We start from the raw sequence: 18092 nt of genomic DNA on the forward strand, positions 1-18092 counted from the left end.
TTGGGCACTCTAACAACAACACACCACCTTGGTGTTCAAAGTGCAAGGGAAAGCACTTCAGTGTCAACTACCCCGTATGCTATCACTGCAACCAGCCTGGACACATCAAGTCGATGTGCCCTAAATTGAAAAGGGTAGGAGTGAATATTTTTCAAGCGGCAAGACCTAAGGCCAAAGGAAGGGTTTTCACCATGAGCGAAACTGATATTGAGGGCAATGAGGACCTCATACAAGGTACATATCGTATTAATGAGACTTCTTAATTTGTGATGTTTGATTCAGGTGTGACCCATTCTTTCATATCTAATAATGTTGTCAACCGATTGGCATTGCCTATAGTATCCCTATCCTATGACCTACTTGTATCCATACCCACTAATGAACCCGTCATAGTGTCAACTATTACTCTGAATGTCATATAACTTTAGATGAACAAACCTTTGCAGTAGACCTGATATGTCTACCCTTATTCCAATTAGATATCATCTTAGGGATGGACTGGCTGTCTAAAAACCATGTTCTTCTAAACTGCTTTAACAAAATAGTAATCTTTAGTGATCCTAAGAACCTCATTGAATCCTATTATGAAACCAAAAGCACCACTGCCAACCAAATGAAAAAACTCTTGAATGATGAAGCTCAAGTGTTTATGCTACTGGCATCAATGGAGAAGAATGGTGGAGAAGAGATTTAGAACCTACCCGTGGTTAGGGATTTCTCTGAATTTTTCCTGGATGACATTCCTGGTTTGCCCCCAGTACGAGGATAGAGTTTGCTATTGATATGGTTCCTGGATCTGTTCCAATCTCTATAGCTCCCTACAGGATGGCACCATTGGAGTTAACAAAGTTGAAGAAGCAATTGGAAAACTTACTACAAAAACAGTTTGTCAGACCTAGTGTTTAACCATGGGTGCTCCGGTGCTATTTGTGAAGAAGAAGGATGGCGGTATACGGCTATGTACTAACTACCGATAGTTGAACAAATTCACCATTAAGAATAAGTACCCATTGCCAAGAATTGACGACTTGATGGATCAACTAAGAGGAGATGTCGTGTATTCAAAGATCGATCTCCGGTCAGGATACCACCAAATATGCGTGAAGACAAATGATATTCCAAAAACTGCTTTACAAACGTGATATGGTCATTACGAATATCTCATGATGTCATTTGGTGTAACCAATGCCCATGCAGTGTTCATGGATTACATGAATCAGATATTTCATCCATACCTCGACACATTTGTGGTCGTATTTAGTAATGATATCCTGATTTATTCGAAGGACCACGAGGAACATGCAAAGCATCTGAGGATAGTGTTGCAGATTTTGAAAGACAACTAACTCTATGCCAAGCTGTCAAAGTGTGAATTTTGGTTAGAATTGGTGAATGTTCTTGGGCATGTGATATCAAGCGAAGGAATTATTGTAGACCCTGCTAAAGTAGGAATGATGATGGAATGGAATTCTCTGAAATCCTTAACGGAGATTAGAAGATTCCTCGATTTAGGAGGATACTATCGAAAATTTATTGAAGGATATTCGAAGTTGGCATTGCCACTGACTACGTTAGCCAGGAAAGACAAGGCTTTTGTTTGGACGGCGAAGTGTGAAGAAAACTTTCAAGAATTGAAGAAAATATTGACCACAACACTCATGTTGATTCTACCAGACCCGAAGGGAAACTACAACGTGTACTACGACGCGTCTAAACAATGCCTAGGTTATATATTAATGCAACAACAAAAGGTGGTAGCTTATGCTTCAAGACAATTAAAGTAACATGAGCAGAATTATCTGACGCACGACTTGGAGTTGGCCACAATCGTATTTTCTCTCAAGATCTAGAGACATCACCTCTATGGAGTAAGATTGAAAATCTCCAGTGATCACAAAAGCTTGAAGAATTTGTTCGATCAAAAGGAACTGAACATGAGGTAGAGACGATTGATTGAATTCCTTAAGGACTATGACTTTGATCTCCATTACCACCCTGGGAAAGCTAATATGGTGGTTGATGCCTTGAGTAGAAAGTCCCTGCATATGTCAACCATTATCGCCATGGAATTGATTGAAGATTTCAGAAGTTTTAGCCTTAAGGTGCAAGTAAAACCTAAGAGTTTGACTTTAGGTATGCTTACAATAACTAATGAATTTCTGGAACAACTAAAAGGTTTGAAAAGTTTCGATCCAGAACTATATGAGAATAGAACCTTGTTGGTTGAAGGAAGAGCCCCGAAATTTCAAGAAGGAACTAATGGAGTATTGTGATGTAAGAACCGATTATGTGTGCCGATAGAGACCCATGTTTCACTTCGAAGTTATGGAATGGTTTTCAAACAGCCTTGGGTACCAAATTGAGTATGAGTTCAGCTTATCACCCGCAGACATATGGTCAATCTGAATGGACTATCCAATCTTTGGAAGACTTGCTAAGAGCATGTGTGTTGGAACACTCTAGAAGTTGGGCGGACTATCTGCATCTGATAGAGTTCACCTACAATAACAACTTTCATTCGAGTATCATCATGACACTGTATGAAGCTCTTTACAATAAAAAGTGCAGAGCCTGTTATGCTAGTTTGAGGCAAGGGATAATCTGATACTAGGACCCGATGTGGTTTAGCAGATGACGAGAAAGATAAGAAGGATAAGGGAGAACATGAAGGCAGCTCAGAGTAGGCAGAAGAGCTACTATGCCAAAAGGAGGATCCCTCTCAGTTTTGAGGAAAAAGATTATGTCTTCATGAGGGTGGTTCCGAAAAATGGCATTGGCAAAGCCCTCTGTTTTTTTCTCGATTTGGGCCTTGACCCGCTCATGTAGCTTTTTTACATAGTCCGATTTGGACATATCATTCTTATGCTACAACATAGATGAGTTAGGTACAGGCAATAAATCAAGAGGGGTTAGTGGTTAGAACCCATAAACTATCTCAAATGGTGACATTTTTGTGGTACTATGAGTGGCCCTATTGTGAGCAAATTCAGTGTGGGGCAGACACTCTTCCCTATTTTTTATATTCCTTTTTATGATTGCCCTCAGAAGGGTAGATAAGGTTCTATTAACAACTATAGTTTGACCATCTGTTTGGGGATGACACATGGTGGAAAATAGGAGTTTAGTCCCAAGCTTCCCCCACAAAGTCCTCCAGAAATGACTAAGGAACTTGGTATCCCTGTCACTTACAATGCTTCGTGGTAGACCATGTAGTCTTACCACTTATTTAAAGAACAAATCAGCAATATGAGTTGCATCGTCAAGTTTTTTAGAAGGTATGAAATGAGCCATTTTTGAAAAATGATCTACTACAACAAAAATTGAATCTTTTCCATTTTTAGATCATGGTAAACCAACAATAAAGTCCATGGATAAGTCTATCCACGGGTAATCAAGTATGGGCAATGGAGTATAAAGCCCATGGGGCTTGCTTTTAGATTTGGCCCGCTTGCAAACAATGCAATTCTCACAGTGCTTTTGCACATCTCGCCTCATGTGAGGCCAATAAACGTGTTCCTTTAATATTTCTAGGGTATTTTGGACCTCAAAGTGGCCCATTAGGCCCCCTTCGTGATACTCCTTAATAAGCAAGTCTCTAATGGATACTTTAGGCATACACAAACAATTTTCTTTAAATAAATACCCATCTTGCCTATAGTACTCATTAACAACAACATTTTCACATTTATTATACACATCAGCAAATTCATTGCCATTAATATATAATTCCTTAATCAATTCGAAACCCAACAGTTTTGTTTCAAGGGTGGAAAACAAAGTATGTCTTCTTGATAGATTATCAGCCACAATATTGGCTTTTCCCTTCTTATGTTTTATGACATAAGGGAATTGCTATAGGAATTCAATTAACTTAGCATGTCTTTTATTAAGCTTACCTTGCCCCTTTAAGTATTTTAGTGACTCATGGTCACTATGTATTACAAAATCCTTGGGAAAGATGTAGTGATGCCAAGTCTGTAGTACCCTTACCAAGGCATATAGTTCGTTATCATAGGTGAAGTTGTTCAACATTGGCCTACCTAGTTTCTCACTGAAGTAAGCTACTGGGTGTCCTTCCTGCATTAACACAGCTTCAATTCCCACATTAGATACATCACATTCTATTTTAAAAGATTTAGTGAAATTAGGCAAAACAAGAATGGATGCATTAATTAATTTTTCTTTAAGCCTCTTAAAGACTTCCTCTTATTTCTCTCCCCATTTAAAGTCGACATTATCGTTAAGAGGTGAAGCTAGGGTACTAAAGTCCCTAACAAAGCGTTGGTAGAAGCTAGCCAAGCCACGGAAGCTTCTAACATCAGTTACAGTTTTGGGGGTGGGCCAATCCTGGATGGCCTTAATCTTCTCCTTATCAACATGGACCCCCTTTGCATTAATCAGAAAGCCCAAGAATATGACATGGTCCATACAGAAAGAGCATTTTTCAATATTAGCATGCAGTTTTTCTTTTCTTAACACAAGTAGAACACGCCTAAGGTGTTCATAATGATCATTCATATTCTTACTGTATATTAATATGTCATCAAAATAGACTACAACAAACTTTCCCAAAAACTCTTTTAAAACATGATTCATTAATCTCATAAAAGTGTTGGGTGCATTAGTTAGCCCAAAAGGCATAACTAACCACTCATATAACCCAAATTTAGTTTTAAAAGCAGTTTTCCATTCATCCCCTCCCTTATGTGAATCTGGTGATACCCACTTTTTAAATCAATTTCAGTAAATATACAGGTACCGTATAGTTCATCAAGTAAACCATCTAATCTAGGGATAGAATGACGATACTTTACCGTGATATTGTTAATTGCCCTGCAATCAGTACACATTCTTCAGGATCCATCCTTTTTGGGTACAATGATGACCGGAACAATACAAGGACTCATGATTTCCTGAACCCATCCCTTTTGCATTAAATCCTCCACTTGTTCTTGAATCTCGTGGGTGTCATGAGGGTTGCTCTGATAGGCGGACCTATTGGGAAAATATGCTCCAGGAACGAGATCAATATGATGCTCAATTCCTCTCAAAGGTGGGAGGCCACGTGGGACCTCTTGAGGGAACACATCCTTAAACTCCTACAAAAAACTCTTTATAGAATCAGGCAAAACATTATCATGGTTAGTATTCAAACAGTAATGCTAACCAATGAGTAGGTAAAAGGGTTCCCTAGAGATTAAAGCACCATTTACTTCCCCTTTGGAAGCCATCAAACTCTTTCTTTTGTCATTCTTTTTTTTTCATCTCTTTTTTTATTTGTATTTTTGTGTGGATCGTTTCTTTCTTTTTATTTTTATTTCTTTTCTCGATCCATTTTTTCTTTTAAATTTCTTTGATCTTCACCAACTTGCCTTTGGGACAAGGGTGATAATACAATTTTCTTATTACAATGCATAAATGTATATTGGTTAGAGAAACCATCATAGATGGCTCTCCTATCATATTGCTAAGGCCTAACAGGCAGCATATGGCTAGCCTGCATCACTACTACGTCACATAGTATGGAATCCTCATATTTCCCTATAGAGAAGGGAACCTCTGCCTGTTGGTTTACCACCATCTCTCCAACCTTACTTAACCATTATAGTCGGTAAGGGGTTGGGTGGGTCCTCATCACAAGGTTGAGTTTAGAAAACAATCTAGTGCTCACCATATTGGCACAACTGCCACCATCAATGATTAGGGAACAAACATTTCCTGATACCAAATATCTAGTATGGAAGATGTTCTCCCGCTGAATTTCCTCATCCTCCCTAACTTGGCTCCCTAATAGCCTGCACACCATGAGAAGATCTCCTTATGGAACATCAGCATCTTCTTCATTTTCCTCTAAACTTAAAGCCTCTGATTGAGACTCCCCACTCCATTCTTCACCACCATGGTCCTCCTGGTTGGGCATTGTGAGGCTGTGTGGCCATGCCCAAGACATTTGAAACTCTTGACCTCCCTGCTCCCAGTGGTATTTTCCATGGGATTATTCCCTTGGGAAGAGCTCACGACCTCACTTGGAATGGGCCCCTCCTTCTTGGACTTCTCCTTCCATCCTGAAGATTGGAATTTTGTGTTGTAAGAGTATTTGGTTTTTCTCCTCCGCGGTTGTTGTTCTACCTTTATGGCTTGTTGGATCAGGTCCTCTAACTCCACATATGGTTGTAACTCCACTACATTCTGAATTTCCTGGTTCAGTCCATGAAGAAACCGTGTCATAGTGGCTTCACGGTCCTCATGAAAATTAGATCTCAGAAGAGCCATCTCCATCTCCTTGTAGTACCCATCCACAAATTTGTTTCCTTGGGTCAACCTTTGAAGTTTGTTATGGATATCCTTTTGATAGGATGCCGGAACAAACCTATTTCTTATCACAATTTTCATTTCATCCCAAGAGTCCACTGGTTCAGCACCACACCTCCTTCTCCCCTTCTAAAATTGGTCCCACCATACCATGGCATATTCCTTGAATTCCAAGCCTTCCCCCTTGACCTTTTTTTCATCAGAATAATTATGGCAGTCAAAAACCTGCTCCATTTTCAACTCCCATTCTAGATAGGCTTCAGTATTATTCATCCCCATGAAGATAGAGACTTTAATCTTTACTCCATCCATTCGGTCATACATCCTCCTCTCCCTATGGCCACCATCATCATTCCTCGTTTCCCTCCTTCTCCTTTATGGTTCAGAATCACTCGAACCACTGTTGTGTTGCCTTCTATTTTGTTGAACCTGCATCTCCTCCAATTGTTGTTGGAATGCTCAGAATTGTGTACTCATTGCATCAATTGCTTGCATATAGGTCGTGATCCTAGGGGACTCGACCTCATCTCTTGTAGGAATAGACATTTCCTCACTTCTCTCTTGACTCTTTTCTCTCAACGTGTTTAGTGTGTATCGCTCCCTCACTTTCTCTCGATTTCTCCTTGGGTTCTTGATAAAATCAAGTTAACCAAGAGTTTTTTTCAATATGGCGAACTCACAGACTTAACAAATAGAAAATATTTGGCTAAGATGTATTTTCAGGCAAATGTGTTTTCGGTTTTGTTGGGTAATGATAAAGGTAGGATTTTTTTTTTGTGTTTTTGTGTTTATGTATAGGACAGAAAATTTAAAGGATACTTGACTTACACAAGACTAGCTCTGAATACCACTTGATGTGAATCCTTCTTGAGGGGATTCGGATTTTTATTTATTTTTTATCGTTCTTGAATGTAAGTCTTTGAGAATATAAATTGTACACTTTTAGACTTGTTAAGTGTTTGATTGGTGTTTGTTTGGATTTTTGTTTGGTCGTGAGTTATGATGTTTATTGGTGTGGATTTTGGTTGTTAGGGAGTGTGTTTGGCCGTGGGTTTTGTGGGATGTAAAATGATTGGTTTTGTGGATTATTTTGGACAATTATGTAAGGATGTTGTTGGTGGTTGGATGAAAGGTTTATTTGGCCGAGTATGATGTAGGATGGAAATGGATAAGAGAATGTGGAATAGATAGGAAGGTGAAGGCACCACAAGCATGATTGCTTGATAAGCCTAATGTATTTCGCCACAAGGAAGAGAACCTTGATAAGAAATGACCTTGGTTTAACCAAGAAACTAGGAGAAACTCAACTAGCAATGGATTATTTTCCAAATAAAATTCAAGTTGTTTTATTCCAATAACAAAGCCAAGTACAAATAGCCATGAAACTTTCGATCAAGCTATGTGTCCACGTGAATAAAGAGTAGTAAAGTACATTGAATATTTTCCTAATTCTTTTCCCATGTGTTTTTGGTTTGGGAGGGAATTTGAATTACAAAGTGTATTGATTTCTTTCCTTAATCTAATTCCCATGTGCTCTTTTCGGTTGAGGTGGGAGTTTGAATTTGAAAATGAATCTTCATGGAGTGAGTGTCCAAATTTGGTTGTGGAGTGAATAAGGAAACAATCAATTTGTCTTCATGGCATTCCCTTATTGTTTGCCTCGTGTAAAAAGGGGAATATCTCCTTGATGATCACGCCCAACACATATTATTTGTGAGTAAGGAAGGTATTGATGGATTGCATTTTGAGTTGAATGCTTTGGAGTGAATAAGGAAACAATCAATTTGTCTTCATTGCTTTCCTTATGGCTTGCCTCGTTTGAATAGAGAGATTCTCTATGATGATCACGCCCTACACATGCTTAATTATGAATAAGGAAAGTATTGATGAGCTTTCATTCTGATTTGAATCTTTAAGGAAAGTTTTGCCTTGCTCATTTCTCCCCATTCACACGCTTCCCTTGATTAGGAAATAAATGGGATTTGCTTGATTCCTCTTGATTGTTGCGATATAGGGTTCTTCCACACGTGCTCTTCAAATTAGGCAAGGATTCATTGAGATCTTATGGCCTTCAAGGGTAATCTCACAGCTGGTTTATTAAGGAAAATGTTCCCTTGCTTGTACCTGGATTACATGGTTCTTAATGTAATTTATTACAACTATAAATTCAAGCACTTAAAGCTTAAAAATGCATATAGTAATTGTTCTTTCAAATAAGGCAGGAAAATAATTCCTAGGCTACATGTGGGTATGATCAACCCCACTTATTAAATGGGACTCTCACATGCCTCAATTATTCCCTCCTTGGTCGCGGCCATCTTGGGTTACTTCTATAAAAATGGTGCAATGTATGTGCTTGGTTTCCTTGTTAGGCTTTGTTGATTTAGCCACTTCTTCCACTAGTTGGTTGAGAGCTTGGTGTGCCTTCTTGGTTCTGGATTGGGTCCTGGGCCCTCCTATCCCACTTAGCTCTTCCTCATTGATGGGTCTTGTCAGGTTCATATCATACTTGTAGCAAGAAGGTCCCTCACCTGAGGACTCCAATTCCTTCTACAAACCAAAAGAATAGATGATATAGATGTTATGTCCAATGTGATTGAGAAAATTGAGTTGCGCCAATCCCATAGAGCAACAACAAAAGTACATGACAAGAACAAATGATCAGAACTCTCTGTGTTGTTCTCGCAAAGGCTGCAAATAGAAGCCAAAATACAACCTATTTTTTGAAGGTTTTCATTAGTTGACATTTTCCAATTAATCAGTCTCCAATGATGAAAGGCTTATATGGAGGAATGGAAGCGGACCAAATGTTATTACACCAACTGAGATTGTTAGATGTTGGAGTGATGCAGTTGAAGGCAACCTTTAAGGAGAGCAGTCCATCATTAGAATTTTTCCAACAACATCTATCTTTGTTTGGAGCTAGGATGGTCTTTGAGATTTTCAAAGTAAAGTGAGTGAACTTGTCCACAAAAACTTGAGAAATTATCCATTTGGAATCAAGGAGGAAATCCCCAACTGAAGCCAACAGGTTAGGGTGAAGCTCATCAGGAATGTTTAGAGACTCAACCAAAGGGTCACCAAGCCAATTATCCTTCCAAAATGAGTTTGTTGTTGCAATTTTCCTATTAATATGAATTCTAGGCCAGATGGAAGACTTGTAATAGCCCATTCCTAATCAGAGCCAATTTGAGAAGGGCAACATGATTGAACTTTTATAATGATCTGAGACTAAGATCACCAATCTTGATAGTGGTGCAAACTTGAGACCAGGAGACAATGACCATCTTCATAATATTAACATCATCAGACCAGATAAAATTCATGATGAAAGAGTCTAAATGCTTGAGTAATTGAGCAGGCTAGGCATAAATGTGGAAATTGTAAACAAACATGATATGGATTACATATTTCACCAATTCCACTATACCCATAATTGATAGAGAATGCCCTTTCCACTTAGCAAGTTTATTGGTAATTTTATCAACAATGGGTTGGAGATATAGTCTTCTAGGCTTCCCTTTAAACAGAGGACTCCTAAGTATATGAAAGGCAACTCACCAGCATTGAAGCCCAAATAGGAGGATCAGTTAGCAATTTTCCTAGTTTTTCCTTGAGTGTAGAACTTGCACTTACTAGGATTGATATGACGCCCAGATGCTATAGCATAAGTATCAATCAGGTGCTTTAGAGCATGCAAGTCTCTTTTAATACCAGTACAAAAGATTAAGATGTCATCAACATATAACACATGGCTAGGGGTTAGCAACCTTCTAGGACTGATCTTGTTTTCAGAGATCAACTTTGAGATACCTCTACTCAAGACATCTTCTTCCAAACAAAAGAGAATAGGATATAGAGGATCCTCCTGTCTCACACACCTAAGGTAGTTTAAACAACCAACATTTTGACCATTCATATTGATTGAGAGCTTGGCTGAATGCAAAATTGTTTTGATCCATTTGATGAATTTTACAATAAAACCAAAAGCCTGGAGTGTATTAAGAAAAAAGTTCCAATCCATTGTGTCAATAGCTTTCCTAATATCTAGTTTGATTGCCAGATTACCACCAAAGACTTTGTGATCAAGCAAATTGATTGCTTTAGAGGTTGTGCAGATGCAGTCTTGGATACTTCTATCTTTGATGAAACCCCTCTACTGGGGAGAAACAATTATGGTGGAAATTAAGGCTAGTCTATCAGATAGAACCTTAGTTATTACTTTGAACTGAAAATTGGCATGTGCAATAAGCCTGAAATCCTCAAATCTTTTAGTAGAAAAATATTTTGGAATTAGAATCAAAGTATTAGAATTGAGGTTTGGCAACAACCATCTTTGAGAGAAGAATTGATTGATAGAGTTGCATACATCATACTCTACTATGTCCCAAAATGCTAATAGAAGAAACCTCCAAAGCCATCTAAACTAGGAGCCCACACTCCATTCAGATAGAACACAACATACTAGATCTCGTCATGGTTAGGGATTTTGGTGAGCATTTGATTCTCCTTTTCATTCACCAGGCTAGGGGTAACCTCTTGGATTAAAGAATTAGGAACATAATTGTTTGGAGAAGCAAACAATTCCTTGTAATAATTTAGAGCATGACTGGATATATCCTCTTGATAAGTGAAAATGTTGTCTCCACGTTTTAGCATTAACATAGAATTGTTGACTTGTCTCATCTTAGCAATCTTGTGGAAGAAACTAGTATTTTTGTCACCACTAATTTGCCAATTAAGCCTGAATTTCTCCTTCCAGAAATCATCTTCCATTACAAGAGCTTTTTATAAATTACTTTGAGCAGAGATTTCTTGATCCAGTAACTCTTGGTCACGACCATGATCATTGATACTTATCTTAATAGTATCCGAATCAACTATGGAAGATTGCAATCTTTGGTAGATGTTTCCAAAAACATTCACATTCCAATCTTTAAGCGCAACTTTAAGCCTTTTAAGCTTCTAAGATAAAATGAACATATGGCAGCCATAGATGTCTACTCTCCAAGACTCAGCTATGACTCTTCTTTAATCAACATGCTATAACCAGATCTTATGGAACCTGAAAAGGGACATTCTTCTGGAGGATGAGAGGGAAGAGCAGAGAAGAATAAGATGATGGTTAGAGGAAATTCTTGGAAGGGTGCAATGGGACACTTGATGCAAAGTTGAAAACCAATCATCATTACACATGCTTCTATCAAGTCTTTTTTTTTAGTAAGAGTTGACCCCCTCCTTTTGTTGGTCAAAGTGAAATCAGCTCCCCTAGTTACTAGATGGATTAGATTTGCATTTTTAAAGAATGAGATGAATTCCTCAGTTGGGATTCTATTAGGAAGTCTAGCACCCATGCATTTATTGGCACCCCTAACCACATTTAAATTCCCAATGCAACACCAAGGACCAACATTAGCCAGCATAATGCCATGAATCTCATACTAGAGTATTCTCCTACGAACATAATCAGTATGAGCATACACAAACATAGATGTTTTGGTTATGTATTTGTAAGGAGATTGAAATTTGTTGATTGGAGTTAGAAAATATCAAAGGGTTGAGGATTTTGTTGCACAAACCCAAAATGCTAGGATGCAAAGGGCCTGTATTATTCACCACAAATAGGTTGAGATTTATTTCAGACCAAAACACAAGATAAACATCCACAACAAGGATCTTAGGTTCATAAATGAACACTAAGTCATGATTATTAGTTGCACACTTAGTATTTAAAATCAACCTAGTTTTAAGGTTACCAAGACCTCTACAATTCCAATAGAAGGCTTTCATTGGAAAATGTTGAGATAGTCACCCCTACGGGTAAAATGGACTTTTTCAGAATTGCCCTTTTTTCATTCTCTTCTTTTGAGACTTAGTTAAGACAGGAGTGAATGAGCCATCCTCAACCTTGTCTTCTTCTGGTTCCTCCTTTGCCCATAATCTGCCAACAAGCCTCAAATCCTTCACCATTGTTTGGTTTGCAATACCTTTAGTAGGTTGGACTATAAAATTCTATGCTTTGGGATCCTTCCGCTCTCTGAGTAGTGATGTCAACCAAAGTGTCCCCCACACTTGTGTCAGCTACATTCTCTTCTTGAAAGGCATCAATTTGAGGAACCATATTTGGTGTTAGCATCACCTTTTTCACATTTTCCAGATTTTGATTCTCCCTATCTTCAATTTCTAGGTTAATGAACAAGTCATTTTCCTTCTTTGAAACCTTTTCTACTGGTGAAGTTTTCTTGACCCTCAGTTTTGTAGCCTCTTCTTTCTAATTTTTTTCTTCTACAATTAGCAAACATGTGGCCATCTTGAGCAAAGGATTTCTTTGGAGGGACTGGTTTATCATGTTGGATTGTTGGGATCGAATCCATATCACCAAAAAAACTCCATAGAATGAGAGGTTTTGAGTTCATTGAGCTGATTTACTAAGATCCAAGAAAGTTGGAAGGCAGACCCAAGAATGTTAGAGTTAAGATTTTTCAGATCAAAGGAAGTTAGAGTTTGTCATCTCCATGCATTTTTTATGATGACTCTAACAAGTCTAATCTTTTGACCAATAAAAAATGTGAGACAATAAATAACCCAAGAAAGTGCATATCATATTATTCTCCTTGTCTTGTCTTGAGCTTTACCACTCCTTCATTAAGTATTTTTTTTATGTTTTAGTTTCTTAATTTTCAATAATATTATTTTTTAGTAACTCAAATATATTTATAATTTATTTTCTACTTGTTTTTGTTTTTTGTGTATTTTCCAATTGTTTCAAATAAGAATATATTGGTCAAATTTTATAAAATTTGTATACCATTTATAAATCTTTTAAACTATCTAAAATCTTAAACATAAAAAATATAATGACATCAGTTTCGTAATAATCTCACTATAAATGAATCCACTAAACATAAGTAAGTACTATTATCAAATAATAACAAAAATTAAGTCCCAAAATTCAATTTCACTAGTAAGTATATGTGTTGCCCGGATATTTTAAAATTAAGTGTACATGTAAAATATATTTTCCAGAATATAATAAGATACTATCATATACTAAGTAGAGTGGAAATAAATATAGGGCCAATAAAGTTATATATATACCCACTTTTATGGTAACAATTTTCTCAATGCTTACAAGAAATTTAAAATTGAATCGAATATAATAAATAAGCGTAATATTGAATAATATGATAAGGAATAAATTAAAATAACTTTTCAATCTTCAGGACCGAAAAACAATTAATATTAATAAGTGGATGAAACTGATATTATATTTGTAACATAATAACTCTTTAACCATAGTATATATTAATTGAATGAAATATAATAAATAAACGTAATTTAAAATCAAATGATAAGGAGAAGTAGAAAGGAAAAGGGTTGCAAAAATTATGGTTACAAGAAATGAAACTAGATGCTCCTCTTTTCATTCAAATATTTTCTTATTATTATTATTCCTAATGCAACTTTTATGTTATTCCTTGACTTCTTTTGAATCTTCGCGTGTAGCTTGTTGAGTTAGCCACTTCGACATTTACTTTGAGTTTCTCAAAGGAGAATATAATAGGAACCACTGAATTCACATTGTATTTGTAACCGAAAGCATTCTTTAACCACATTACAAATTAATTGAATGAAATATAAGAAATAAACGTAATTTAAAATAAAATGATAAGGAATAAATTTAAAGCAATCAGAAAAACAATTTCAATCTCCATAATAAAAAACAATTAATATCAATAGGTGGCTAAAATTGATATCGTATTTATGACCGAAAAACTCTTCAACTACATTATATTAATTGAATGAAATATAATAGATAAACGTAATGTAAAATCAGATGATAAAGAGAAGAAGAAAGGAAAAAGGTTAAAAGAATTATGGGTACAAGAAATAAAAATAGATGCTGATCTTTTTACTCAAACACTCTCTTATTATTGTTCATAATTCTAATGCTACTTCTATGTTATTCCATGGCTTTTTCAGAATCTTCACTTATAGTTCATTGAGTTAGTTATTTCGCACATATGCTTTGATTTTCCTAAAGGACAATCAGTGAGGAACCACTGTTAAATGTGAATTTGATCATATTTTATACTAACTTTTTGATACTTTGACAACTTAATCAACTCAAATAATTGAAAATATACTTATATATGACTAAGAACTTAAATGATTGGATAAGTATCACCCCTAAATGGTTTTTCAGTTTAGTTTGGACAAAAGAGTAGAAAATTCTAAGTTTATTGGCAAAATTTAGTAAAGCTCAGTGGCAAGATCACACTCAGCGAAAAAGACAACATCTAATAGCTCTGTTAAGCGTCAAAACCACACTCAATGGAAGAGAAGCTACATTGAATAGACATCTTGCGTGGAGCGTCTAAATTAAAAGATTTGAACAAAACTCATTTTCTAGAATACGCTTAGCCCACCTTATCATGCTGACCATAGTGGGTGGTGCACACAACACTAAAAGTCACGCTCAACGCAACCTAGTGTGTCCATGAGTCACATCTAGCCAGTTGGAGCCCACGCTCAGCGCACAAGCGGTACGCTGAGCATAGAAGCTAGCATCAGAAAAGTATTTACAAGCTTCAAGACCACACCAAAGACACACTCTTACTCCTTCGAATTGTAATTTATTTTTGCTAAGTTTTAGAGAGTGTGAACACCAATTTTTGTCCGGCCCATAATACTGTTTTCAAAAAATGACAAATAGTATAAATATTTTTGAATATTTTCTATCGAATGATGACATTTTTTAGGTATCCCAAAATACCCATAGCATCCTTCAATCCCAAACCACCCACTCTCCCCTCTTGGAAACCATCTATATTCAACCACCTATAACCCCACAACAACAAAAATCTTTATCATTCACTTGAATATTTTTAGTAACTACCCACTCTGTGCATGGTTATAGAAGTGATGAGGAGTTTTCTATTCCTACTATCATCACACCACTACCTCACGAAAACATCGCTGAAATATTCACAACCAAAAAAAATGGTTTTTTTAAGTCTCAAAAGTGGTGCACATTCACATACCATTTCTAAACTCTAGTATATAGTCTATAGTTGATCCTAAAGGGGGAGAAGAAATGAAAAACAAATAAAATGTCCTCCAATTGCTTCTTCTAACTTCACACTTTCAAATCAAATCTCATTCACCCATTCATCCACCTTACGCACCACATTCTCCATTTTCCATTCACCACAACCCTATAAGACCATTACACAACAAAACATAAAAAGACACATTTTCTTCTAACCTATGCATCTTACTCTCTTCTGGCTTCACCCTTCTTATGTGGCACACGACCCACATAAGAAAAACACATGTTCTAAATTTTGATACCTCACTATAAGCCACACTAAAGACAAGTACAAGTAATGTCCACCACTACCATGGCTTCCTTTTCTCCTCCAACTCAAATATTAACATCACACTCCAAACCCCATCATCATACTATCCATAAATTTCTCTTTCTACACTCTCACCACATTCCTTCTCCTTCACTTGTATTCAATTCCAATTCATTTTCTCTCCAAACCACTACCCTCTCTCTTCGGGTACCCAATTTAAGTGCATCACCGGTTTCGTCCTCTATTTGAATTGATGTCACTGGTTTAGTTGTCCCGGCTATTGGACTTCAAAGCAACCACCATAAGCGACACAACTTCCATTTACCTACGCCAGTCCAGCAGCAGGGGCTGAGTTGCTTGTCACCGGCACACCCAATCGAGACTAACTGCTTGCACGGTGCTGCACAAAGGGTCTTCATTCCATTTCCATGGTTTCTTTCTTTTCTTCGGTTTTCCATTGATACTAGTGTATGACATTCTTTAACTTATGTATATGATTATGAACTATGTATATGATATATTGAGGTGTTGTGTTCTTCTAAAAAATATATAAATATATAGGTTTTGAGAAAATTAGATAAAAATGCATTGTACCATACATTATTATACTAATCTATTCTCTTTATTCTCATTGTCTGCTTCGAGCCAATGACTTAGAATTTGAAAGCAAACTTTACAAATCAACAAGTCACTTGGAAGCATATTATTGTGCATGTGTCCATTAATATGGAATTTTACTATAGTATAATTTTTAATGGGCAAACTAATTTGTTTAGTAAATAAGTTATGTAAAATATAAAAATTGTTTTAATTAGTTTTTGGGAATTTAATAACGATGGGTATAACTCGTATTATATATTTCTCTTCGCTTCGATTCGAGAGCCAGTCGTGGTCACTTGTACTGCTTCTACTATTTATTGAGGTAAGAGGATGGTCAACGACCAATGTCAACTCTTCATTTATTAATTTTCTCCTTAAAAATATTGAAGTTATTTAAAAGTAACAAACGTTTTAAGTAGTTTGAGATTTAGTAGCGAGGTTACAACTCGTATTGTATCTTTCTCCTCGCTTCAAGCCGAGAATCGGTCGCGGTGACTTGTACTACTTCTGCTATCTATCAAAGTGAGAAGAGGGTAAGCAGTCAATGTTGACTCTTCGTCTATTAGTTCCACTTCGAGTAAATTCAAATCATTTCTAAATTTTTAATCTAACCAACAAAACAATTTTTAACCAGAACTACGTAGTCTTGATTTCCCTATTGCACCTAGGGATACGTAGGAGCAGGATAAACTCTTTCCAGACACAAAAATAAAAAATAAATATTTGTTTTAAACAATTTAATTTAAATAAATCAAGGGTATTTAGTTCGTGCAATTAGTTAGGGTACCATTTAATTACGGGCGGACGATGTGCTAATACCTTCCTCGATTTGGAATTGACTCTCGAACTCAAACTCTGATATAAAAGACCATTTTATCCTAATTTGGGCTTCAATTGAGTTTTCCACATTTTAACCGCAAAAGACGTGGTGGCGAGTCCTAAAGAGGCCGTGTAGCCGAAAATAGGGGCGGGACAAGTGACGACTCTGCTGTGGACATTTTTGTAAGAGAGACAGGCTCATTACCACTTTTTGCATGTTTGTTTATACCCTTATTCCTTCTTTGTTTATGCAAACATTTGTCTGCATCTTTACTGGGACATTTTTGTAAGAGAGTCAGGCCCATTACCACTTTTTGCATGTTTGTTTTATACCCTTATTCATTCTTTCTTTATGCAAACATTTGTGTGCATATTTACTGATATATTTATTTATGTATTTATTTATTTTTTCCAAGTCATTTAATTATTTTGAATGTGCTCACCTTTTTCATGTGCAACATTGAGGGTGGATTTATTTTAATGTCTATGTGCTTCCTCACACACTCACTTGGTATACTTGAGTTGCACATGTATACGCACTACACCCGGGTGTTAGAGATTAAGATTGAGATAGAGGGACATATGCTTTGCCGATAAGTGACCATGTGTCACATCGGCTATTGGTGTGATGGACCACCCAGATTGTTCCCATGTATTGTGAGTTGGCAGCTTGGGGAACTAGTCTCTTCTCGTAACTAACCCATGATATGTGGTTTCCTTTCTTTTTAAATTGGATGCAATATGGTGACCTTTAGAAGTCTAGAGCTTTATCGAGTCCACTTTATACAAGACCTAGCACTCCACCATAGGGTTGCGACTTTTAGAATTTCCAAAAACCTTACAGGTATACCTTATTTAGTACACGAGAAGCTTAACTTAATTTTGTCTGTTATCATTATGAATTGGGACTTTTGGCCCTAAAATGTGTTCATGCCTGAGTGTTATGAGGAATTTTTGCACTTAGATGTCCTTGTGCCACAAGGACGTCTTAATCTTCAT

The 18092-nt window shown here is 36.7% G+C and overlaps 1 protein-coding gene across 1 annotated transcript; it reads left to right on the forward strand.

Annotated features, from left to right (window-relative positions):
- The first annotated feature begins 908 nt into the window (after positions 1-908).
- On the forward strand, positions 909-1784 carry LOC109337750 (uncharacterized mitochondrial protein AtMg00860-like). Its single transcript, XM_019574790.1, has 2 exons — positions 909-948; positions 1384-1784. The coding sequence occupies exons 1-2, from the start codon at positions 909-911 to the stop codon at positions 1782-1784; spliced, it is 441 nt and encodes a 146-aa protein (XP_019430335.1).
- Positions 1785-18092: the final 16308 nt, after the last annotated feature.

Source organism: Lupinus angustifolius, unplaced genomic scaffold (genome assembly GCF_001865875.1).
Source record: "Lupinus angustifolius cultivar Tanjil unplaced genomic scaffold, LupAngTanjil_v1.0 Scaffold_10_9, whole genome shotgun sequence".
In the NCBI taxonomy this organism is placed as follows: Eukaryota; Viridiplantae; Streptophyta; class Magnoliopsida; order Fabales; family Fabaceae; genus Lupinus; species Lupinus angustifolius.